Source organism: Pseudochaenichthys georgianus, chromosome 8 (assembly GCF_902827115.2).
Source record: "Pseudochaenichthys georgianus chromosome 8, fPseGeo1.2, whole genome shotgun sequence".
NCBI lineage: Eukaryota > Metazoa > Chordata > Actinopteri > Perciformes > Channichthyidae > Pseudochaenichthys > Pseudochaenichthys georgianus.
This window is the reverse complement of record NC_047510.2, coordinates 17,513,218-17,536,453: the sequence shown is the minus strand read 5'-3', so window position 1 is coordinate 17,536,453 and position 23,236 is coordinate 17,513,218. Positions and strand designations below refer to the sequence as shown.

The 23,236-nt window shown below is 38.6% G+C and overlaps 3 protein-coding genes and 1 pseudogene across 4 annotated transcripts in view; 1 reads left to right on the top strand and 3 right to left on the bottom strand.

Annotated features, from left to right (window-relative positions):
• Window positions 1-335: 335 nt before the first annotated feature.
• On the bottom strand, window positions 336-1,769 carry LOC139434218 (uncharacterized; annotated as a pseudogene).
• A 2,299-nt stretch (window positions 1,770-4,068) lies between these two features.
• ppp1caa (protein phosphatase 1, catalytic subunit, alpha isozyme a) lies at window positions 4,069-11,798 on the bottom strand. The gene is made up of 8 exons (XM_034089028.2): window positions 11,617-11,798; window positions 11,265-11,376; window positions 7,040-7,171; window positions 6,595-6,825; window positions 6,397-6,501; window positions 5,728-5,951; window positions 5,244-5,378; window positions 4,069-4,961 (listed from the first exon to the last, which is right to left on the bottom strand). Exons 2-8 carry the CDS (start codon window positions 11,317-11,319, stop codon window positions 4,845-4,847), a joined length of 999 nt encoding a protein of 332 aa, XP_033944919.1. The 5' UTR covers window positions 11,320-11,376; window positions 11,617-11,798; the 3' UTR covers window positions 4,069-4,844.
• A 1,229-nt stretch (window positions 11,799-13,027) lies between these two features.
• On the top strand, window positions 13,028-16,977 carry cldni (claudin i). Of its 2 annotated transcripts, XM_034089030.2 has the most exons (3): window positions 13,028-13,490; window positions 14,839-14,971; window positions 15,723-16,977. In XM_034089030.2, exons 2-3 carry the CDS (start codon window positions 14,840-14,842, stop codon window positions 16,224-16,226), a joined length of 636 nt encoding a protein of 211 aa, XP_033944921.1. In that variant the 5' UTR covers window positions 13,028-13,490; window position 14,839; the 3' UTR covers window positions 16,227-16,977. The 2 variants fall into 2 exon arrangements, with proteins under 2 accessions (XP_033944921.1, XP_033944920.1); XM_034089029.2 differs by lacking the exon at window positions 13,028-13,490 and having other exon boundaries at window positions 14,239-14,971.
• A 97-nt stretch (window positions 16,978-17,074) lies between these two features.
• The window catches only part of coro1a (coronin, actin binding protein, 1A), a 7,606-nt gene continuing 1,444 nt past the window's right edge, over window positions 17,075-23,236 (bottom strand). The window contains exons 2-11 of the mRNA XM_034089026.1: window positions 23,210-23,236; window positions 21,730-21,852; window positions 21,464-21,593; window positions 20,224-20,405; window positions 19,464-19,583; window positions 18,801-18,905; window positions 18,565-18,710; window positions 18,393-18,450; window positions 18,086-18,301; window positions 17,075-17,414 (exon numbers count right to left, since the gene is read on the bottom strand). The exon at window positions 23,210-23,236 is cut by the window's right edge and continues 177 nt beyond it. Of these exons, the coding sequence (XP_033944917.1) occupies window positions 17,313-17,414; window positions 18,086-18,301; window positions 18,393-18,450; window positions 18,565-18,710; window positions 18,801-18,905; window positions 19,464-19,583; window positions 20,224-20,405; window positions 21,464-21,593; window positions 21,730-21,852; window positions 23,210-23,236 (1,209 nt within the window). The 3' untranslated portion in view covers window positions 17,075-17,312. The remainder of the gene's footprint in view (window positions 17,415-18,085; window positions 18,302-18,392; window positions 18,451-18,564; window positions 18,711-18,800; window positions 18,906-19,463; window positions 19,584-20,223; window positions 20,406-21,463; window positions 21,594-21,729; window positions 21,853-23,209) is intronic.

Sequence of the window (23,236 nt, the reverse complement as noted above, 5' to 3'; positions counted from 1 at the left end):
TTAGTATTGATAAGTAAATTTGAGTCAAAGATGGCTGCAACTCCACCTCCTCGGCCTGTGCCTCGGGCAATAGTATTGATATGGCTGGGTGGAGTGGCCTCATTTATGCTGACATATTCTTCATGTCTCAACCAAGTTTCAGTGAGACAGCATATCAATATTATAATCTAATATTAAATCATTTATCAATATTGCTTTAGATGCTAGAGATCTTATGTTTAAGAGTCCACATTTAATCTTCCTGTTTTGTTGCACTGTAGTAGTTGTTACTTTACTTGTATTAAGTTATTATGTGTGACACCTCTAGGTTTTACTTTAAATGGTCCTTGGGCAGATACACACACCGTTAATATTGGGTATTTTATTGGAGAGAGCGCAGAGAAACATATAAAACTGCGACTCCTCCTCCTGGTCTCAACTCCACTTTGTCAGGGATTACGTCCACAAAGCTCTGAAATGTTTGCTGAAATGAGATCTGCACCTTCCAATGTAGGATAAATGCCGTCTCTCTTAATCAGACCAGGTTTTCCCCATAAGGCTGTCCAATTATTTTCGAAGCCCACATTGTTTGCTGGGACCACCAAGACAACCAGCGCTGAAACGATGACATGCGGATATACATGTAATCATTGATCAGATTGGGGAGGGGACCAGAGAAATTACGCTGTCCGATATTGTTTTAGCATATTTACCATATCTACACACCGACGCTACATTAACTTTTGTGCATTCTGATTGGCGTAAACGGACATCATTACCACCGACGTGAATAACAATCTTACTGTATTTACGTGTATTCTTAGCCAGCAGTTTAAAATGCGCCTTAACGTCGCCCGCTCTTGCCCCCGGAATGCATGTGACTGTGGAGGCTTTGGTCTATAAATGTGTGTCTCATAATAGAGCTACCAATAACCAGAATTGGCTTCTCAGCGGGTGTTTCGCTGAGTGGGGAATATCTGTTAGATACATGAACGGGTTGGTGGGGACCTGCGAGTCTCGCTTTATGCCCCTTCTTAGCAGTCTCCTAGCTGCTCGGGAGTTGCCGGGGGACGGCTAGTACAAGCTACCTCTTGCCGGTCTATACCGGTTAACATGGGTTTTAATGTAGCTGAGTTACTTTCTAAAATGCGGAGCCGGGCTTCTATGGCTATGATTCCCGCCTCCAACCTAGCAACTGTACTACATTTAACACACGCAGGCCTATCGGTACCAGTAAAGGAGGAAGGGAAATAGCCAAACATAAGACAGATAGAGCAGGAAATAGCACCCGAGGATGGGGAAGTAGTAATGGTTAGCTATCAAGCTAAAATAGCTACCGTTAGCAAAACCGAAAGAAGTGTAAGCAACTGTGGAGTTACAGTCGCTAAGAGAAGGAGAGTTGTGAGTGCTTAAGCTGTAGTAACGTGTGATTATAACGCCAGGTAGCTGCCGTGATCAAGAATAGTAAAAACGATCGATTTAATTTAAGATAATATAATATTTCACATGTTTTTATTCAGTTGCTTCTGAATAAAGTACTCCCAACATGGTTCACACCCCAGGCCCATGTGTAAAACAGAAGGGGAAGAGGCTGCATGGAAACATGGATCGAGAAGGACTGTGACGTAGATATTTAATTCTTATTTTACCTATTAGCTGGCAGAGCCAGGTAAAGTCTAATAAATAATAAAAAGTAAATGCACACAAAGGGATAAGGAAAACCCACTGATGCCTAAGCTACTTTCCATTTCATGTCAAAGTGAAATGTATCTCACTTTGCAGTCAGACATGTTTAGAAAGAAACCCAAACACAAGTATACAAATTCTATGTTTTATTTTTTACCTTGTAACAGAGACAAATTGTGATTCAAATAAAAAATACTGTTAATTTCTATTGTTTATTTCCCTAATTATAATAATCTAATCATTTCATATCTACCTAGCAACAGTGCATGGTGCAAAACATCCCTGATTGATTAAAAAAATCCTACACTAATAAGCTTGCGGTATTTAGCATTGAATTGAGTAAAATTAATGAATGAAAAAGTAGTTAAAGACCAGATACTTTTGTGGAAATACCAACATTAAACATAGAGTAACAATGCTTTAAGCAGAGGTTTGTACAGCTTTGAAAATGGGAATGATAGTGGCCATTTTTTCAGAAGACTTAAATGTACAATTCAATAATGTTTCACTATTTTCTCTTAAAGGAGTCCCCTCATTGTTGAAGACACATTCTCTCCATTGGAGACGTTCTCCACAACATTATAACACCCATGCCTTCATTTCCTATTAACCTAAAATATTTTACCGTCAGACATTTCTGTATATTTTCAGATCCTTTAGACAATCATATCAACTGTATTTACAAAAGGCGGGCCTGTGTTATTAACAAATCAAAATGACCTTTAAACTAACAAATCACTGTGAACATTGTTCCCTAACTTATTTAAATTGAACATAAACGACAAGTCATCCGACTGGTAAATATGACTATGTTATTACTTACTATTTGAATACAAAATAAGATTTCCTCATACCATTCATTTTTATTTTAAATTTCACTTCCTGAGTTGGTCTTACTGTATGGGGCAGGCAGACAGCTGAAAAACAGCTTCCCCACCCCCTGCTTGAGTATGTGCGTATGCCTTGCACACAACTTGACAATATTTATTGCCTCTGCAATCTGGAACGCTGCTGTGGCATGTGCTCATACTTGGACAGAGGAATGAGGACAGACAGCAGACAAATAAAACCAGACACACTAAATATGTAATGGAGGAAAACTGTGTTTGGGTCATTAGAAATGGGCAGTGAGACACCCTGAAACACTGTATAAATTAATATTTTCACCAGTTGCAACAGCCAGCGCTGAACTATGGAATGCTTTCACTGGGGACACCCTGTATGCCAACTTAATGCACAGAAAAAGGAAAGCAAAATGGCCTGTTTATGGCATTATTCTGTACAGGACAGAATGTATTTTAAAAGCCTGTTTCAATAAGCAAAAATGTATTTTTGAGTCTGAATTTAGGTAAGTTGGTTTGGGGTGACAGTTGTCACAGTGTCCACTTTGATTCATTTTTAAAGTTTTTAATTTATTCCGTCTATGGCTCTTTATGCTTTTTCCAACAACAAGCTGCAAAAAGAAAGCAACTCAAAGATGATGACTGCTGTCACAAGCAATGCAAGCACTTCCATATTATGGCAACATTTTTTCACAAAGCACAATCTAATAAGCATTAAAAATGATTTACTAATGCATGTACGGTGGTAGCTGTTCTCCTGGTTATTACTTGATGTTGCAGCCAAAATTGTAATCTAGATTTATTTTGGATTTTCTGTATATTATTGCTTTGGGAACTTTAATAGTGAAACAATTACGTAGTATTATTCCCTATTAAGTTTAAAGGGTCACCTGCAACCCTTTTTAGAAATAAAAAGTATAATAGTTCCGTCCAAACTCTGCTGCCTTCAGGGCTTATGTTCCCAGTTCTAGCCTCATTCAGTGGGTTCAAATAAAAAGAAACCCACTCTTTATTTTTATGATGCTCTTCTTGACTAGAGCACTTGGACTGGAAAGTCAGAGCAATGATTCACCATCTCCTCTCCCTGTGATTATGGGGAGAACCTTCTATCCACTTTCAGCTCAGGTATCTTGAGTATGCTGTTGTAAAAGTTCAATACGGCTTAAAAGCCAGATAATATTAACTTCCTAGTCCTCCCGCTGAAGATCATTAACCACGTGTTCTCCATAATCATAGTCAAGATTCTAGTTAAAAGTATTGTGATAAAAACAGGCAACATCTGGTTCTAAGAGCACCTGTTCTGTCCTACATCTTTGAGTAGATTACACTAAAGAACCATGTGAAATTACCCTGTTTTAACTATAAACTAAACCGGACAAAAATGATACTTTTCAGTGTCTATATGTGAGTGGGTCCGATTCATAAGACATCTCTTTAAGCTGCTGTATTGTCAGATGAAGCTACCACACTCGATGACAAGCACAGCCACTATGCTTGATGGCAAAGGTTGCTGACAAACACGAAAGCAATGGCAAACAGAGTGAGCAGCGTGATGGCATAATTCAAATAAATGGTTATTTTATTAATCTTGTAATTTCAGTGAACTAAAAACAAGAAAGAAATCAACCATGTAGGTTTCATGTATCTACAAAAAAGAAATGAAAGAAGCAAAACTATTTCACATCCATGTCTGCGTTCTCAAATCATTGGTTTTCGAAAAAGGGAAGAGAAGAAAAAAAAGTATTATTCATGTGAATCCATTTCATTCAAGGGTTCACCTGCACATATGTCCACCTGTGCACCCAGTGTGTGTGGTATGTGCCGTTACCATTTGAGCGTGCAACTTGATCCCCCCCCCCCCACCCATCACACAGACATACACAAACCTCCGAAACAGGATGTACAAAAGCTTGTGTTTAGCATTAAACAGTGCGGGGCCTTAACATAAACAGCTAAGGCTCCTCTTTCTCTTTGCCCCCCTCCCTCCTTCACTGCCCCCAGGTTTGAATATACATCACAGAGCGGGAAGAAAATCCCAGCTCTACAAAATGACAAGGAAAAATGAACAGAGGAATAAGAAGAAAGAAAAAAAACATACATACAGAATACAGCATTTCCCTCTGTATCATTCTCACTTTTTTTGATTACACACACTCACACAAAAAAGTGCACGCAAACCAGCAGTTTGTTTCAGAGAGAAAAAACATGATTGAACCCTGGACACTCGTCTGCTTTGTTGCCGTTTGGTGACGAGGGAGAACAAGTTTGGGAGGTAGAGGAAAGAAGAGTTGGGTAGACAGCAGGGTGGCAGGTTGAGGGAGGGGGATCCAGCGGCTGTTATTTCTTGGCCTTGGCAGCCTTGGCCGAATTTCGCGGCGGGGTGACCGGTCTCCCAGATCCCATTCCTCCTCCTCCGCCATAAGGATACAATTTCTTATCTGCTGGCTTCAGAATCTGTGGGAGAGAGACAGAGGAACTCTTATTTAGTTTGACGGACATAAAACAGTAACTTCTGTAATGAAAGACCACATTTTTTTTTATTGAATAGGTCAACTTAAAGCAAAGAAAACTACGATCAAACGTAACCAAAAGGAAATGCTACACATTCATTACAACTAATTAATGATCCATTGTGAACAATTGTTGTTGGTAAACAAAATACATGCAGATGATGGCAAATTTGTTTTATTACAAAATTAGAAAAACAAAAACAAACAAAGGTTCTGCTTTACACACCTGGAAGGAGCACATGAGTGTTTCATCTACACTCATCATGGCGCCGGCATTGTCAAACTCTCCACAGTAGTTGGGAGCCGAGAATAAGGTGACGAGCTGCCTCTTTGCGAAAAACTCATAACCATCTTCTACCACCTGAGGAGGAAAAGGAACAGTCAACAACACAGACAAAAAAGAAGATTAACAGGTCAGTCGGTAGCTCGCTTGTTGGCACCGTGTCGTATGGTTGGTTGAGTGAAGCAACAGTCAGATTTCAACTAAACAGGAACACTAGAAGTTACACTACTTCTGGTTGACACAGACAGTCGTTAAGAATATGACATATTGGCATTAAAGTATTTTTTAAGTGAAATAAGTTCACTAGCATTTTTTGAATTGAATATAAAATCCTAACAAAAGGCAACTACTATTGGAAAAGAATAAGAGATGTATAATCGTAAAGCTTCAGTTGGTAGGGGCATCAAGCCCACTGACTAAACATTACCTGATGCGCCCTGCATATTAGGTCCATGTCATGTTTGTGCAAAAATTTGGCCACCACATCCGCTCCAAATGTGAAGGAGACGCCGCGGTCGTTTTCACCCCAGCCAAGCACATCTTTGTCTGGATCGGCCCACAGCAGGTCACACAACAGACCCTGGTCCGGCACGTCTGTGGGTCGCATTACTCTGCGGATCTGCTCCATAGACTGGAGGTCAGGAGAGAGGCCTGCAGAGAAATCATACACACATCTAGTTCTTATCTTCTGATGGGCAAGGGTCCTTACAGCTAAAGAGTAGAGTAAGATTCAAGCATGTTCAAGGAACCTAAACAAAACATTTAAAGATTCTCAACCCTTGTAAGCAAGTCTAAATTGTTGCTATAAAAGCAATTGCAAAAAATGTATTGACAAAAGACTTTATACCCATAGCATCTGTATTAGTAAAAGACTTTATCTGTTTGTTCGGATGATATGTATTTAATGCTCATTTAGCTTCGGTCCGCCATGCGTCCGGTGTGAGAGATTATGTTGAAAATCACGCATTTTTGAGTTCAAGCATATTTCTAACTTTCAAAACTTAACAGTCAAAATGAAGCATCTTCCAAACTTTCAGGACTGACAAACCCCGATTGTGTATCACCTAATCCTCATAACATCTTATTTAACACTTACCTCCATGACAGCAGAAGATTTTCTCATCTACAATGGCCGCCACAGGTAAACAGTTGAAGCAGTCTGTGAAGGTCTTCCACAGCTTAATGTTATACCGTCGCTTACCTACCAGCAAAAGAGGAAATATGAGACATAAGTGCACCAGCCAAGAGAGCAGATTGGACATGGATCCTGTTAACAAAGGTACTCTGCACTTACACTCGTCATAAAAGCCGTAGATACGATTAATAGAGGCGCATTCATGGTTTCCCCGCAGAAGGAAAAAGTTCTCTGGATATTTGATCTTGTAGGCTAGAAGCAGGCAGATGGTCTCCAGTGACTGCTTCCCTCTGTCTACGTAGTCTCCAAGGAACAGGTAGTTGCTTTCTGGGGGGAAGCCTCCATATTCAAACAGCCGGAGCAGATCATAGTACTGGCCATGGACATCGCCTGCAGAGGGCAGCAGAGGAGTGCAATGTTAACACCATTCTCACACTGCTACTGGGTGAGGCTGGTGAGTAACACCACAACTGGCATTTACAGATGAGCAAACTGTCAAGTTAATCAAGAACTGCATTAGTCAGTCTGCAGTGTAACTACTATGGTATTTCACATTTGGTTTGATACATTTTGAAAGCTTATTGACAACTACATTAAAGCTCACCGCAGATTTTGAGGGGCGCCTCTAGTTCGAGCAGGATTGGCTGGCTCAAGAAGATTTCACGGGACTTCAGACAAAGGCCACGGATCTCACCCTCTGTCAGCTGGACATTCTTTCCTGGTCGAGAGCCCTTGACTGAAAGAAAGGTGAAGATAAAAAGTTGTTTTATGGGAAATATAGTCAAAACAAAAAGACACTGCCAGAGTCAGAGCTGTAAAAAAGTCTGAATGGAGAAGGACACAAGGAGTAAGCAATGAAACATGAGCCTCAGATTCTGAACACCAGACTGGAAGTAAAGAACAACCAAATGCAGGAAAATGTTAGTCGAGTCTTACAGCCACATACGCAGTTAATTACACTATTTAATGGTTATTGTGTATGATTTACTCCTCATTTTTTAAAATCGTTATTTACTATCAGAAGTTACACTTTTAATCTAGCCACAACACAGCAAGATGGTTATGTGCAGGATGCAGAGATGCAGCATCTGAGAAACCCTGGTCTGTGGAAACTTGCCTGACGTTGTCAGCCTCAAAGGCACGTCGTTCTGCTTATGTAGCAGTTTAAAGCCAAGCTAGGAAGAAGGAGAAACCCACATCCCCTTTAGCTGATGTAGCAAAGACATTTCAAACACGTAACTGGGGCCCTCTTATATGCACTGTTAGGAACGACACATTGTTATGACACTGCATCACAACGACGTCCAATAAAACAGACATTTTAATTAAATCTAACTGTATCTATCATGTAATGTTGAATATTATTTTCTGTTTTTGGCATTCAACTACTTTCACTGATACTGACAAATTCACAAGGCTTGTCAAGTCTGTAATTATCATATCTTTTACACTTATTACACACACTAAAAAGGAGTGAAAACCAAGATAAAGACTTCAACAAGGAACCAAGTTTATTTTACAGACAACTTGTTTAAAATTACACACTTAATGGCTCCTAAAGATAAGAGCAAAGTAAAAGACAGCAACTGAAGGGAGAGGAGTTGGTAGGCTTACAGGCATTCTTAAATTATTCATTGAAGTATCACCAGCGCTAATAATTTAGATCAAAACATTTGCACATTGACAGGCCCACTGTGGGGTGCGTACGTGACGCGACTGTATCTCAGCGACTGCGTGTACACTCTGGCCTTATGCAAGACTGGTGGAGTTTGGAATCTGGTTTGTTTGCATCTCTGGCAGGATTATATATATATATCACACCCTCATTTCCTACATGTGCTTCTTTATGCCAAAGTAAATCCCAACACAAGCTGTGCAACCGAATAATGGCCACTCTGTTTCCCACCCAACAAATTGCTCACAGAACAGGTAATGTTTTTACAGTGGAGACAGACTTGCCTCAAACTGTCATAGTGACAATTATTAATATAATGCTGGGTGTGAACAGAGCTCTCTCAATAAAGTTTCAGAGTTGTCAGGTGGATAAACAGACATTGCTTGAGACCTGCTTCGAAATAAAGTAACTCATGGTAGTTCTCTCACTTCTCTTAAACTACATATGAACAATTTAGAAATCAAACTTTCAAAACATTCTGCATTTTAACACTATAAACAGTATGGATCACTAAATATGACTGTAAAATAAACATTTTGTTTTAAAATACAGATTACGTTTTTTGTCCATGTTACAAACCATGAACATATCACACGTCTATCACTTGTGAATTATTGTTACAAGTAAACCCAATGTAGTTATAATAAGACTGAAAAACACTTGCAAAGGGAAAGTGAGAGTATTCATTTTGTACAAATGGTTGTGAAATAATCGCACTTTCCTGGAATGGGAACTGAAAGTAAGTCCCCTAACAGTGAAAAGTAGGTATAAATAATACTGCAGTACTGCTTGTCACTTAAACCCGGATTACAGAAGGCTAAGCCCTGACAGAGCTTACTCCAAAGTTAGCCACATAGCCAGTGGGCAACAGCGAGCTTACCAAGAGGGATACAGACAAAAGGCTTTCCACTACGCTGATCAGGGGGCAGGAAACAAAGAGCTGGACCAGCACAACAGAAAAGCCATTGGGGTTCTGGGATTGCTGGAATCAACAGTTGGTTTGGTCCAGCACTCCTGACTCAGTGCTGGACGTTCTGGCTGAGCTTATGTGATGTCACGCTCTCCAGACAAGCTATGAGCAACACATACTCCCAGAGTTCACTTAGCTTTAGATATACGCAAGTAATCCAATTGAAACAATTATTATCCAAACAAGTTTAATTGAGTTTGCCTTGCTCTCAAAAAACAGTCAGCAAGCACGAAGAAAGTAACTTGTTCACCACAGAGGCTGAGATAGTGTGGGATATCATTTATCAGTCTTTTAATGCAGCGAGGCAATTATTCTTCACTAGTCTCCAACAGAGCGGCAAACACAATAGTATTTTTTTCTGGCGAGTGGTTATTCTCAGCAATAAAACCACAAAATGCTGACAATAAGGGTCAAGTGAGTTACATAACAGGATAAAAATACTGCCACTATCAGGCTTGTTTGTGTTCCTCTGTGCTTTGCAGACAACCTTATCAAAGCATAATAATCCATGTACAAAACAGAGCATAACAGGCAGGGTCCACAGTCAAAGTCAAACTCCCAGGAGGTACGATGACTGCACATGCAGATTTGACCATAATCCCAATCACATACACCAACTCGCCTTAGGCTGGTCGTGATATATATATATATATATATATATATATAAATAAGTAAATAAATAAAAGGTAAATAAACAAAGGGCTAAGGTCAAATGTATTTACAGCCTCAGAAACACTTCAGTGGCCCACATACAAATTAAAAATGGTCTTTTGATAGATGGAATGTGAATCACATTTGTTTGAGATCACAAGTCTCCTAAATATGATGTTGTTCCTGTGAAACAGTCACACAAAGAAGTCTGGATACCAACTTCCACACCCAGTGAAAAGGTCAACTACAGAGGTCACGACCTTATTTTGTGTTCTTTTTATATGAACTGTACAGTTAGGTCAGAAGAGATTTATGCTTCCGTTTGATGTCCACAGGGCTCCTGTTACACAACCATCATGTGAAGATAAAGACAGCCCTGTTTCCTTCACACACAAGCAACTCCAAGCATAACAAATCTGTTTACACACATTGTATACAGTGAGCATGCAATGGAGCAATGGCTCAAGGCAGTATGTAGAGCCAATACAGATGACAAATCACTCCATATAAAGTACATTTTGTGCAAAAGCATTCTAGAGAACACTTTTTTTTTTTTACAACTTGTAAGAATGTCTTTTAGAGCCATCCTGATATATGCACTCCGAAATAATTGTTTGTACAAAGTATTTTGAGTATGGATCACAAAGGTAGAAAATAACTGATGCAGGCAGTACATATATTGTACTATCAAAAACAGCATAAAGTAGAATAGAAGGCCGAACAGCAGTTTCTCTCAGTAGTGTGAGCATGTGCCAATCAAAGCATCTTTGTTTGTACACCTCATTAACAAATCACTCTAGGGAAGGTTGTGACTGCAAATTGATATCAGAGCCTCAACTACAAAACAGAAAGCACAACAAAAATGCACTCATGTTACTGAGAAGCTCTGGTGGGAAAAGGGGATACAAATGTTTGAAGAAAACTATGATTACAAGAGTTGTCCTACAGTAAGCAAGTGTCAATGTATTAATGTGAATGAAAACAATACATCTAAAAAAAAAGGTAGAGTTATTCCCATGCCACCATGTTGCAAATCATCCAACCTAAAACAGTGATTCTATAATTGTAAAGAGAGATAAACTCCTAACAGGAAATGCATTAATAATAATAAAATCCGAAGGTATGACTAGGTATCATTTGATAACATATGTTAAGTTCCTCTTCTTTCGTGACATTTACTTCTGTAACGTCACCCATTTCGCCTTGATTTTCATACAACACAGTAACATGCATTCTTGTGAAAACAGAAATGGGAAACCATAATATAAAAAAAGCCTTCTCCAATCAAATACCGCAACTAAGGTTTAATGACAAGAGTTGTTGGGGTGGATTTGGCTACAATCCTTGGTTCTATCCAAATGCAACCATCGAGCCTGAGAGCATAGCAATCTTAAGTAGGCTACTACACCATACTGTGGCTACCTTTAACTTTAGTCAACTTACCTGCTATATAAAATACACATCTCTCTACCATCAATATATGCATTATATAAAATAAGTATACCACTGCATTGTAGGTTTATTTCTCCTCACCTTCCAAGAGACGCTGAATTATAGAGTCGATGTTTAATTTGTCCGGCTCCGCCATTTTCTTTAAATTCTGACGTTCTCGGACAGTCAAGACCTTGGTTTTCCGTGTTGCACCCTAGATCAAACAGAAAAAGAGACGGACACTGACAGTTAATGTTAATATTCGTTTTGAATCAAATCTGTGAATCAATGAAGACCTCGTACTCAACATTTAAGCAATGTTAGCAGACTAAAAATGATAGCTAGCTAGCTACGAGCCAAGTAACATAAGCTAACGATACACATATACACCAACGGCTAGTTAGCCAACATTAGCTATGTAACATAGCTACAAACAGATACAATGTCCCCGAACCTTTTCACTCGGTTTGACAATAATCCTCCCTGGGGTGAATTACAGGTAAATATTTATCCTCCGAGAACAATCTTGGCCCCTTTCCTTGGGTTTGTCCGGGTTCCTTCCCTCTTCCCCCAGGAACTTTGAGAGAGGGCCGTGTCCACCAAAGTGTCTACGATAACGTAGGAGGCTGAATCCAGCTCTTCACACGTTTCTAAGAAGATGATTGGTTCATCCAATTTAAAACCCACATTGTCGCATTTGATTGGACGGATGCTGGGTCTTTCACCTAACCCCCACCCCCTTGTAACAGCATCAATGGAGACTCTAAAGAGAGAGATCCAAGTACGCCCTCAAGTGTTGAGAAATGAAATAGTATTTTACCAGAAGATGTATTATATTTAGAATCATAGGTTATCAAAACCACATTTTCGCATATGTTTCCTGACTGTCTATAGCTGGTTTAAAAGTTGGTTACACATTTTTTTCAGCTCAGTTTACAGTGAGAGTGAATGGATGTATGTACATTTATTAAAATACTAATTGCAGGTACTTGTGCTTAATTTGAGCGTTTCTATTTTTGTAATAATAAAGCAATATTGTAATTCATTATATTATAACATTCTATAATATAATAAGGGGCTATATTATTGGGTATGTTTGCATTGTAAGTACTTTAATACTTTAATTTAATCTAGCTACTAACACTTCTATAACCTAAGTAACATATTTGAATACGGGACACTTACTTGAAATGGAGCTTATTTAGTGTGTGATATTGTAGAGAAAAAAGTGGCACAGGAAGTCAAACTGGAGTCTTAGCAAATTCAATTGTGGGTTGAAATTGCAAATAGGTAGCAGAAAGTGCTCCTCATTGTTGCTGACATTTGATGTTATGTTGATGTTTTTAAATTACAATTAAGTCTGCTCTTAGATGAATATTAAAGTTGAAACAGCATCTAGTTTAATTCAGTTAATATGAAAGTGAAATGTGAATTATGTGAGAGTTTGATTGCTCTGACTTGTTATATAGAGAATAAAATATAGTCTGTCTCTCTGCATCACTGAACCCTTTTTGAAACTAAAATCTAAATTGGTCTCTAGATTATGCAAACCAAAACTATGCGTGTTAGTTTCAATTTGTCTGAGTGTTTCTTTATTTGTAATAAAGTCTAACCATCTAAAGTTACACAACATTCCTTTTTGTGTCGTTATGATCCATGAAACCTCTCGCACAAATCTTGCGCAGAATTCCTAAACCCACTCTGTCAGTGTCTCAGTTTCCTAAATGTGTCTCCTTATTCATCATCACAGTTTCGACAGAGGTAGGTGTATGGATGGGGGTGGGGAATCTAGGGCGTGGAGGTATGGAAGTGTGGGCGCCTTTGTCTGGGAGCAGAAAGATATTTTCAGCCTTTAGATGACTCAGTTTATTTTTTCTTCGTATACAACGAATGATGTTTACAATCACAATGAGTCTCTCACTTTCATCAATAATCACAGCAACATCTCTGTATATCTTTGTATACATTTAGAAAAAAAGAAAACTGATGCCATCACAACATTGTTTTTCATAGGGACTTTCATAGGTGTATCCACAGCAGTATGCCATAGCAGAAAGAAGGTGGAAAAAGAGAGGGAAACATGCGTATAGGACAAGTCCAGTCTGGTTTGAGGTCTTTCCCTCATGTGCACTCCCCTGTTGGAGTATAACCCCACCCTACCCCTTACATTCCTCTACAACTACCCCATATTATCAGAGTCTCTGCACAACACTAGTACTGTACATCAGAAAACAACTCGCGCAGGAAGAAAGGAAGAATCTCAACAAACACTTCATCATTTTTTGAAGTTTTCGAATCAAGTCTAGTGGACAACGTAGACAATATAAGGTATGCAACTTTTTCTATCCATTTTTCATTCTCATGGAAAGCCTGAGCTTTGAAGGTATATGATTCTGCAAAAGCTTGACAGGACAGAAGATGAAAGGATTGGTTAGTGTTGAATGTCCTTGCATTGGCACGAGTAAATCATGAAAAGTGCAAATATAAAGGGGTAAGGGAGGGAAATCAAAAAGTATAAAAGGCTCAGCAGCATTTTCATGTTTTTTCAAAATAACTGTTTTGTTTTGTATTTATCTTTGATTTGATAACACTACTCATGCGTCACTTCATTTTTAATAAAAAATGGTAGTTAAAATATATGTAATTCTGAGATACTTGAAGCAAGATATTTATGTCTTGGTCTAAAACCAGCTACACTGACTGGAATCAATTATGTTTAAAAAAATCTATCGGAATTATTTGTTTGGTAAAATTGAATGACATTCACATTTAAAGAAAATCTGCCTTTTATTAGTGTATTCCTATGCTTAAGGATTATTTGAATTGTCTGTATGAAGAACAAAGGGAAGGCTTTGAATGTGTTTAACCAATCAGAAATTATTTTAAGCATATGTGTTTTTATTATTTAATCTTGAATTTAGCACTTGTATGTACAATTGATTGTAAAGTAAGTTTTAGTTACTTATTTTGTTTAACATTTTGAGATATCAAAATATACCAATTATCAAAACAAAACATTCAAACTTACTCAACATTTTAAATAAAATATATTTATAATATTAAAGATCCCCTTAGTTTGAATCAAAATTACTTAAACTGCTTAATTTTTCATGGTAAGAATTTGCATCGTTCATCATAGTTACCTGTCTTGTGTGTGTTCAGTTCTTTCTACCTTTTTACTATAATTTAATTTGCATTAAGTTGAATTGTAAACTGAACTGAAAATAAATCAGTGAGAAAGATTTTCCAGGTAAGGAGATTTGAGGGAGTGGTTTCACAATTCCTAGGAAGAGATGTAGAAGTCCAGGACTTGTCAGGACTTGAAGGAGTTTTAAAACATAGCCCTGAGCAACACAATCCTGTGAGGGCCTGTCAGAGAGATTGGATGTTTGTGTGTTCAGCTATGTGATCACAAAACCCCCATACAGATCACCGGTAACACCAGAGCAACAACAGATAAAACTAATCATATGAACAACTAACAAAAATAAACACATTTCAAAGCCTTTAAGAGGAAAGAAAAGTAGAAAATCTTAGATCTTGGGAAAGCCAATTAAAGAAGGCATCCTCCTCCTATGATAGCTGGGTATTGAGAGACAATACCAAAAACTAACCAGAAATGTTTTGATAAGGCTGAATTACTTCCCTTGTGCATTTCTTTATTGTACTTTGACAGAATGGGATCTGCTGGAGTCCATATTGTGTGTGTGGCCCTCGGGGTCTTGGGCTTGATCGGGACCATCGTATGCTGCGCTGTCCCACGCTGGAGGGTGTCCTCTTTCACGGGATCCAACATTGTGACTGCACAGGTAATGAAAAGGGAAGAACATGTTTAAGTATGGGAGGGGTGTAAAATCAACATATCCCAACATAAATCCAATAACACTGGATTAAAAGCTACTTTTGTAGTACATACTTGGAAGTTATTTAAGTACATTGAGTACAAGTACCATTTCTAAAATTAAAAAGATTTGTGATACTACTTTCTGTGCAACACACAAGATTAAGCTACATTTTGAATTAAAATCTGATCATATATACACATGATCATAGTCCTGGTGAGTCATGAGTGTTTAAATAAAGTAAAACCTAAGAATGTTTATTTTAACTGTAACTTTAATTGTTGAAGTCATGGATATTTAGTGTAAAGAAGATTTAAAATCAGGGGGTTTCAACTTTAACATTGAATCCTATGATATGAGCTCATCATGTTTTGTTTGAAAATGCTTTTGAAAAATGTAGAATGAAAACTTCCATATTTCCCTTTGGATTGTTGAGTCGAAGTGTAAAGCAGCATAAACTGGAAACACGCAAATACATGTTAGTTACTTTCCACCAATGGACATACAGTGAATGATTATGTTCTCAAATGACTGACCTCTTTCTGTCTGTGCGTGTGCGTGTGCGTATGCGTGTGTGTGTGTGTGTGTGTGTGTGTGTGTGTGTGTGTGTGTGTGTGTGTGTGTGTGTGTGTGTGTGTGTGTGTGTGTGTGTGTGTGTGTGTGTGTGTGTGTGTGTGTGTGTGTGTGTGTGTGTGTGTGTGTGTGTGTGTGTGAGCAGAGTACTCAAGGGGGCCTGTGGACAAACTGTGTGGTGCAGAGTACCGGCCAGCAGCAGTGCAAGAGCTACGACTCCCTGCTGGTGCTGCCCTCTGACCTGCAGGCCGCCCGTGCCATGACCATCATCGCCTGCATGTTGAGCAGCCTCTGCATCCTGATGCTCTTCTGTGGGGCCGACTTCACCACCTGCATAGAGAACGAAGCTGTCAAGCCCAAGATCGGCCTGGTGTCTGGGATTGGCATGATTCTGTCGGGCCTTTTGGTGATCATCGCTGTCAGCTGGGCCGCCCACAATGTTGTGCGAGATTTCAACGACCCCCTGGTCCATGTTAACCAGAAGAAGGAGCTCGGAGCATGTATCTTTGTGGGTTGGGGGGCCGGTGTGCTGTTCCTTCTGGCCGGAGGTCTGCTCTGCTGCTTCAGCAGGCCCAACTCTGGCTCCGGTGGAACCGCCAAGTACTACAGCAACAGCGCTGCCTCTGCCCCCAATAAAAACTACGTGTAGATCCTTTATAAAAGGGACTGGTGTTAGGCAGAAAATAGGCGAGGTGGATTTAGTTGGTGAAAGACTGGCGAACAACAAAGTAGATTACACCAGGGGTTGTTTTGGGAAAACTGAAAAAATGTAAATATTGAAACCAATTTGTTTCTTTCACAGTCATAGTTATGCTGGTGATGTTTAAGTCGTAGATCTGTTTTACTGTTAGGTGCTGGGTTGGGCATTAGCTAGTTGGAGGTAAACGGAAAAACAAATGTTATACATGCTGTAAATTACACATATTTTGTGATCCTAGAATAAGCTGTTGTATTTGGGTTGCTGTACAATATAAATGATATTGATATTGTAGCTGAAAGATTTATGCATTTCTTTTATTTGTCTTGGAATATTTGACTTTCAAAGCTTCTTTAAAAAGAACCACCCACATGCAAATCTAAATGTGAGATTCGGAAAATGTAAAAAGCGTATTTGTTATAAGAAAAATCATCTGATAAACTAAACATGAAACGAATTGTCCAGCCTCTTAAGACAAATGCATTATTTGTAATATAGTTTGGAAAAACCATTCTGATTATATTACATGTGTTATCATTTATATTACGTCTTCTTCTTTTCAATCTTGTTTTTATTATTCATATTCAGAAAAAGCTGCTGTACTTCGTTCAGCCTCAGGGAGCACCTGAGTCACTTGTTTCTCTAATGACATTTCAATTTGCTCTGTACCATTTGTTATTTCTCATTTTGTATTATTTCTCATTTTGTATGATGATGAATAAAAAGGATTACAATTTGGCATAATTCAAACATGTGTTTCATTTGTATATCATTTCACAACAAAAAAAGTGGAAACAGTATTTTGAAAATACAGAGGATTTTATTTTAAACTAAAAGCATATATTAAAATAGCAATTTAAAAAGTTGATCAGACAAACCAAATAAACAAATTAAGCTTCATGCCAAAGAAGTTTCATTACACCTGTAGATTCAGTATCTCCCGTTGTCTCACTGTAATCAGCCAATGGTCTTCCTTTGCTCCACTGTTTCTCTCTTGTCTTTTGCTTTTAATTTATTTTCCATGTTTATTAAACTCCTCTACTTTGATTCTCTCCAGCTCTCCAGCTCCTTCATACGGGTGGTCAGCTCCTCTATTGCTGCTTTCAGGTCTTTCACTTCCTTCCTCAAGGACTGAACCTCCTAAGAGACAGACGGACACAAAAAGAGTTAGGATGTGATGGTGAATGTTTGAATACACATTTATTGTAAGATTGGGTATGACCAGATTTGCTTTCTTGTTGCTGTTGTGGGTCTAATTTTAAAGACATGATTTTCCAGCGCAATAAAAATGGTTAATGTACTATTCAGTATGCAGATCATTTACTTCTATAACAAAGTTAAAAAGATACTTAAGCACAAATTAAGAAGATTTTAATAGTAGAGAAGAATAATCAGTAATGTACTTTAAGTATGAAAAGTAAAATAAGCATTACACATGTGAGATATATTCCTATATATATTGTGTTATTTAATCATAATAAACGTACATCCTAATGTGTAAGTAGGACATTGTGAAGCTTGTTTTAATCGATTTATACTTCATTACTTGTACCCACTTGTATCTAAATGCACTATATTTAATGTTTAAGTTGACCATTGAATGACAAGACTGGTGACTAAAGCTGTGAAATCAATTTCATTTGAAATGAAGTTGAGTAGAAGTATAAAGTAGCATAACATGGAAATACTCAAGTAAAGTTAAATGTTTTCAACTCGTTACCTGATTAAGTTTACTTATTACGTTCCACCTCCACAACTTTAAACAGTGTGAACCATAAATGTAAGAGGATGTTTGTCTTTAAATGTCTCACCCCGCTGTTATCTGGTTGATTCCCAGCAGAAGCAGACGTGGTCTTCAGGAGACTCTTGTGAACTTTGAACTCCTTAGCTTTGGTGGTTGCTGTAAAGCCATCCTTTAGAGAGATCAGGATGGGCTGACCATCTTTTCCCTGAAACCACTCATCAGCTTCCACTGAAGGCTCAGGACCGATGGTGTCCGGGTACAGATCCTCCTGGAACAGATCGGACTGCACAGACACAGAGGGAAAGAGTTAAGAACATAAAAACACAAAAAACCCACAACAAGATTTTGACTGATAAAAGTAGTGTATATTGTACCTTGCGTGGCACGGTCATGACAATGGGCTCACACTTCCTCTCGTGGAGTTTGTAGAACCTGGAGGAAGAAATGTTTGATCATATTTTAGGTTGGTCTAAATTAAGATAATGTTTTCTGTTGACGAAGTTGACTCATGGTAACATAAACATTATAAACAAGTGATACATGTACCTGGTAATTTCACATTTGTTGACTTCCAGGCCCCTCTTGGGCATGCAGCCCATCCCCTTCTGGCTCTCCTTGCTGCTGTACATGGACAGGTAATGGACATAAGGGGCTTCATCTGTCACCTCAAAGTAACGGATACTGCTCTCCCCCTGGGAAAACAATATGTGAGTCAGCTGTGTGTGTGTTCTTGTGGGTGAGACAGACACAGAAAGACAGTCGTTTCAACATCTCATTCTAACCTTGCCACAGAGGTAGACGACGCCAGTGTCTGGGTCATAAAACGGCAGAAGGACGCCACTACCGGTGTCCAGTTCCTGCAGGCAAAGTGGCTCTGCAAAGTTCTTCTGTTAAACGAGAGTAAGACACAAAGAGTTGTACGTTTAATTATATGCAATGTAATATTATGTATAAAAACGTCTGCTTGAGTATTTGCAGGTAAGCCAAGGACTTATTTGATTGAGCCTAATGTGGGATATTGCAAAGCAACAACGCCCTTAGCAATGTAAGCTGGCAGTTGTGAAACAGCAGTGTTGTAAATTCAGCTGTAAATAACAGATGAGTAATATATTACTAACATTTAGAAATGAGCATTTAAAGTCCAACTGGGATATGATGACTTCCTAAAAACCTTTTGAGCTTCACTATTTTTTAGCATAATGTATGAGCAGAGCAGGACAGAAAGCTTTTTTCACATTCATCTTCTGAAATTAATCAAACAATAACTTTGCTTGCTGCAATGAATTTTGTATACAAATTAATATTGTAGAGAAATAATAAGGATTATAAAATATGTCTTCAGGGGATCGGAATAACAATCATCGATCTCATTGAAGTGAAATGGATTTTGAGCCAAAGACAGAAAAGTCTGTAAGTGAGAGACTTTGGTTTACTGAAACACTCACCGGGTCCCACAGCGCCACCTGTCTCTCACTCATGCGACTGAATCCGGTCGTGAGGATCTTCCCATCGGACAAGAACACCGCCCTGACAGGCCTAGAGCCCTCATGAGTCTTCTCCTTCTCCTGGAGGTCAGAGGAGGAGCACAGTAGAAGTTGATAGACAGAGCTATGGAAGTTGTGACACAGTTATTCATATTCTCGTACATTCTTGGTACAATCTCAAACCTATTATTCATATAAAATACCACTCCATATTATACAATAATTTACCAATTAGTCTATTGATAGAAAAATACAGCACGCAGCAGCACGCTGGTTCAAGCCTTTCAAATGTTCCTTTTCTTTCTTATATCTTTCTCTATCTTACACTGCACTGTAACTTTTATTCATGTATTTTCTTTTAATGTTTAATTTATATATTTGCTTTTAATGACTGTTTTTAAGTGCCATTTTCTTAATGTCCTTCATTTTTGTAAAGCACTTTGAATTGCCTTGTGTTGAAAGGGGCTATATTAATAAACGTGCCTTATATTTTAGTAAACTTCATATCTTTAGAAAGTCTGATAAACTGAAAACATAATTTATTTATGGAGGAAATGATTGTTAATCAAGAAAATGACCGGTAGATTAATCAATAATGAAAGTAATCCATAGTTGCAGTTCTACTCATTACGACATGAGGTGAATATTACTCAAGATGTTGACAGATCATTTTATTTAATGTAAAAATACATCTTAAGTGCAGAGTAACAGGAAAACCTACGAGGAGCACGGTGCCCTTGCGTGGGTCCAGCACCCGCATGGTCTTGTCTTTGCAGGTGGTGAGGATCTGGGAGCCGTCCTGGTTCCAGCAGGCGTTGTAGATGAGGTCAGGGTGAACGCTGTCGATCCTCACCACTGATTCCCCACGAGCCACGTTCCAGAGGATCACCACGTTATCACAGCCTGCAGGGACACACCAGCGACAGAGGTGCTTAATAAGACCACTGTGGGGCTTCACATTAGGTCAATACAGAGTTATTCAATTACGGTATAATTCAAATAAATTCCAGTATATTTGTAATATTGTGCCATATTTTATCATCCCAAACACTGTTTTGTCTTTTTCACTGACTTGCGATAGTGACTCAGCCTCAGCTAAAATAATGAAAGCTTTGGCATTGACTTCCCTAAAAGTTTCAGTGTTCTTTCCTGAAATATCCTCTGATACAAATTAGGTGACATGTTGACATTTCTACAATAATAGCTGCCATGGCTACAAAGAAAAACAAAGTTAAAATCTAGTATTTCATGTATTTTTCTGATGGTTTGTTTTGGTTTTGTGCTAGCTGCCATTCATTAACTTACTTATCGTATATTAGCAGCGGTCAGAGCTCTATTATTATTCAATTATGTCTATCTTACATTAATATCCTGAATAAAATCCATTTCAACCACATTGCCCATGCCTAGGAGCTCTCAGCTGTTGGAAGGATTATTTAGCAGCAGTGTGTTGTGTTGAAGTAGTTCTGGTAATGATGCTAACTGAAGTTAGTGTCACCAAGACTGTTGATCAGTGTTCAGAGGGAACAAAATGGGTGGAGGCTGTGATAACTTCCTGTTCAACAAAGGTGCAAGTCTAATTTAACAAAACATCTGTGGCCTTATACCACCCTGTTTCCTCATGCTAGGCATCTCCAAACTGCAGCATGTGCTTAGATGGACTTGCATGAACTCACATGTACATGCATTGAGCAATACAGGATGTGAGGCTTGTGCTACTGTCTGAAGTAGTACATGATGGAGCTGTGCTACGCTTAAAGGATACTTCCTCATTAAAATAACATGTTTGAATAGAAGTACTCTCCAAACAGCATCACTGCTATGAAATAGATGCTGGTTTTACATTTGTACATCCACAAACAGTTGCTTAAGCATAATGGATTAACATATACTGCTATAATTATGGAGGACTCTGTCAGAACATGTAAGCACAGCTCCGATGGCAGGTGTTCAGCCGGTACCTGCACTCATCAGCACATTGTGGGCGGTGGGGTGCCAGCACAGGATGCCAACACGTTTGGAGTGACCCTCCAGCTTGACAACAGGATTTGTGAGTGGCGAGGTCAGGCCGCCATCCGGGATCTCCCAAATCTATTTTCCATGGAAACAATATAGACTCACATTACAGAGTAACATTACAACACAACATCATGTCATGAATAAATATCTGAAATACTTGAAGGATCAAACTTAAGACTCTGATACAATAGAGAGTAGTACTGCATACCATGACACTGCAGTCCTCAGAGCCACTGGCAATGATGTTGTCATTGTGAGGACAAAACTCAATGTCCAGGACCGGCCCTGTGTGTCCGCACACAGTGGGGTAGGACATGTCGATACGTCCTGTCTGCAGAGAGAGGAACATCAAGACAGATTGAAAAAGTGTACATTAAAGCCAAGGGAATTAAAGGTCACACACAACTAGGATGGAGTAAAAAAACTTGATGATTTTGTGAAGGTGGTGGAACATAGTTGATAGTCAGCTGATACAAATACCACAGCTATATGCCTCCAATTACTTCTAATGTCTAGTAACTGGATTAGAGAGGAGATCAGGGCCAAGGAGATATAATCCCATTGCTCCTCGGCTCCTCTGAGCTGCTGCCCCTCAAAACACCATGACTCATCCAGGGCAAATTAAATATTAAATGTATGTTTTATGTGTTTGACTGAAATGTCTGTAAAGACATTTTAAGCGCTTTTTTCTGCATAATGTGTCAATGATATCTGGCTCCATTATGTGTCTGAGGTTGTTCTTTACCTAATTGGTTTATTAATAGAAACCTTAATTCAAGTCATTGATCCTTAAGAAAGAATTAGACAAACATCTTAGCAACAATATTCATTTTATAACAGAATGAGTATTCGACTGCAATGTCATGCCCACTGGTCCCTTAATTTTATCCCATGAGAATGTATACTACAGGAGAGATAACACCATGACTAATGTGTATTCTGCAGGGTTCACTAGGTTATTTGAATACTTTTACCATTGAATGTGTATTAGTTCCTTTTTGACTGTCATACCGGCCATAATATGAAAGTATGATACAGTAACAATATGGCCTCAAATGATTTTACTATAGCATTTTTTCTCAATACATCCCAGCAGTATATAAAACAAACGATTTAACAGATAAAAAAACATGACCTGGTCTTATTTGAATAAAATGGATGAATGGTTTGACACATAGAACAACTTGTTTTCTGAGAGCCCACAATCACATATAAAAACATTTTATACATAACATCAATGAGTGTAAATTAAATGTAAATCCTTTTTAATGCATTCTTTTTGGGGGAAACTGAAAGTAAGCTATCAAAACTTTTTAAGACCTGCAGATACCTGACAGTAAGAAACGCGATGAAGAAAACCATATGAAAGAATAACTATGTTGATGCCACATCCTGCCCTGACTGAGCTGACAACAAACTCCTAATATGGTGAAAACTTCTCAACAGCAGAGCGTGTGACGTGTAGAAAGACTCAAAGTCGGCATCAAACTTCCTTATTTAGCAGAATGTTTGAAGGTGTCTGGCAAAATTGAAAATGTCTAATATAAGCATAAAAAAACACATCACAGCATCTGAAAACTGCATCTGAAATGTTTAACACATCCTTAAATGGTATGAAGAGAAGTACAAGTGTGAGATATTCGTTTTCTTATCTTCTTTGGCCAATGCAAGCATTTCCTGTGACCCACCTTGCTCAGGGGCAACACCATGAAGGC

Excerpts from the sequence above, each read along its gene's own strand:
- cldni (XM_034089030.2), top strand. The coding sequence starts at position 14,840 with ATGGGATCTGCTGGAGTCCATATTGTGTGTGTGGCCCTCGGGGTCTTG. Across the intron at positions 14,972-15,722 it reads CCAACATTGTGACTGCACAG|AGTACTCAAGGGGGCCTGTG; the intron begins GTAATGAAAAGG and ends GTGTGTGAGCAG.
- ppp1caa (XM_034089028.2), bottom strand. The coding sequence starts at position 11,319 with ATGGCGGAGCCGGACAAATTAAACATCGACTCTATAATTCAGCGTCTC. Across the intron at positions 5,952-6,396 it reads AATCTTCTGCTGTCATGGAG|GCCTCTCTCCTGACCTCCAG; the intron begins GTAAGTGTTAAA and ends ATTTCTCTGCAG. Across the intron at positions 5,379-5,727 it reads TAATATGCAGGGCGCATCAG|GTGGTAGAAGATGGTTATGA; the intron begins GTAATGTTTAGT and ends TTTCCTCCTCAG.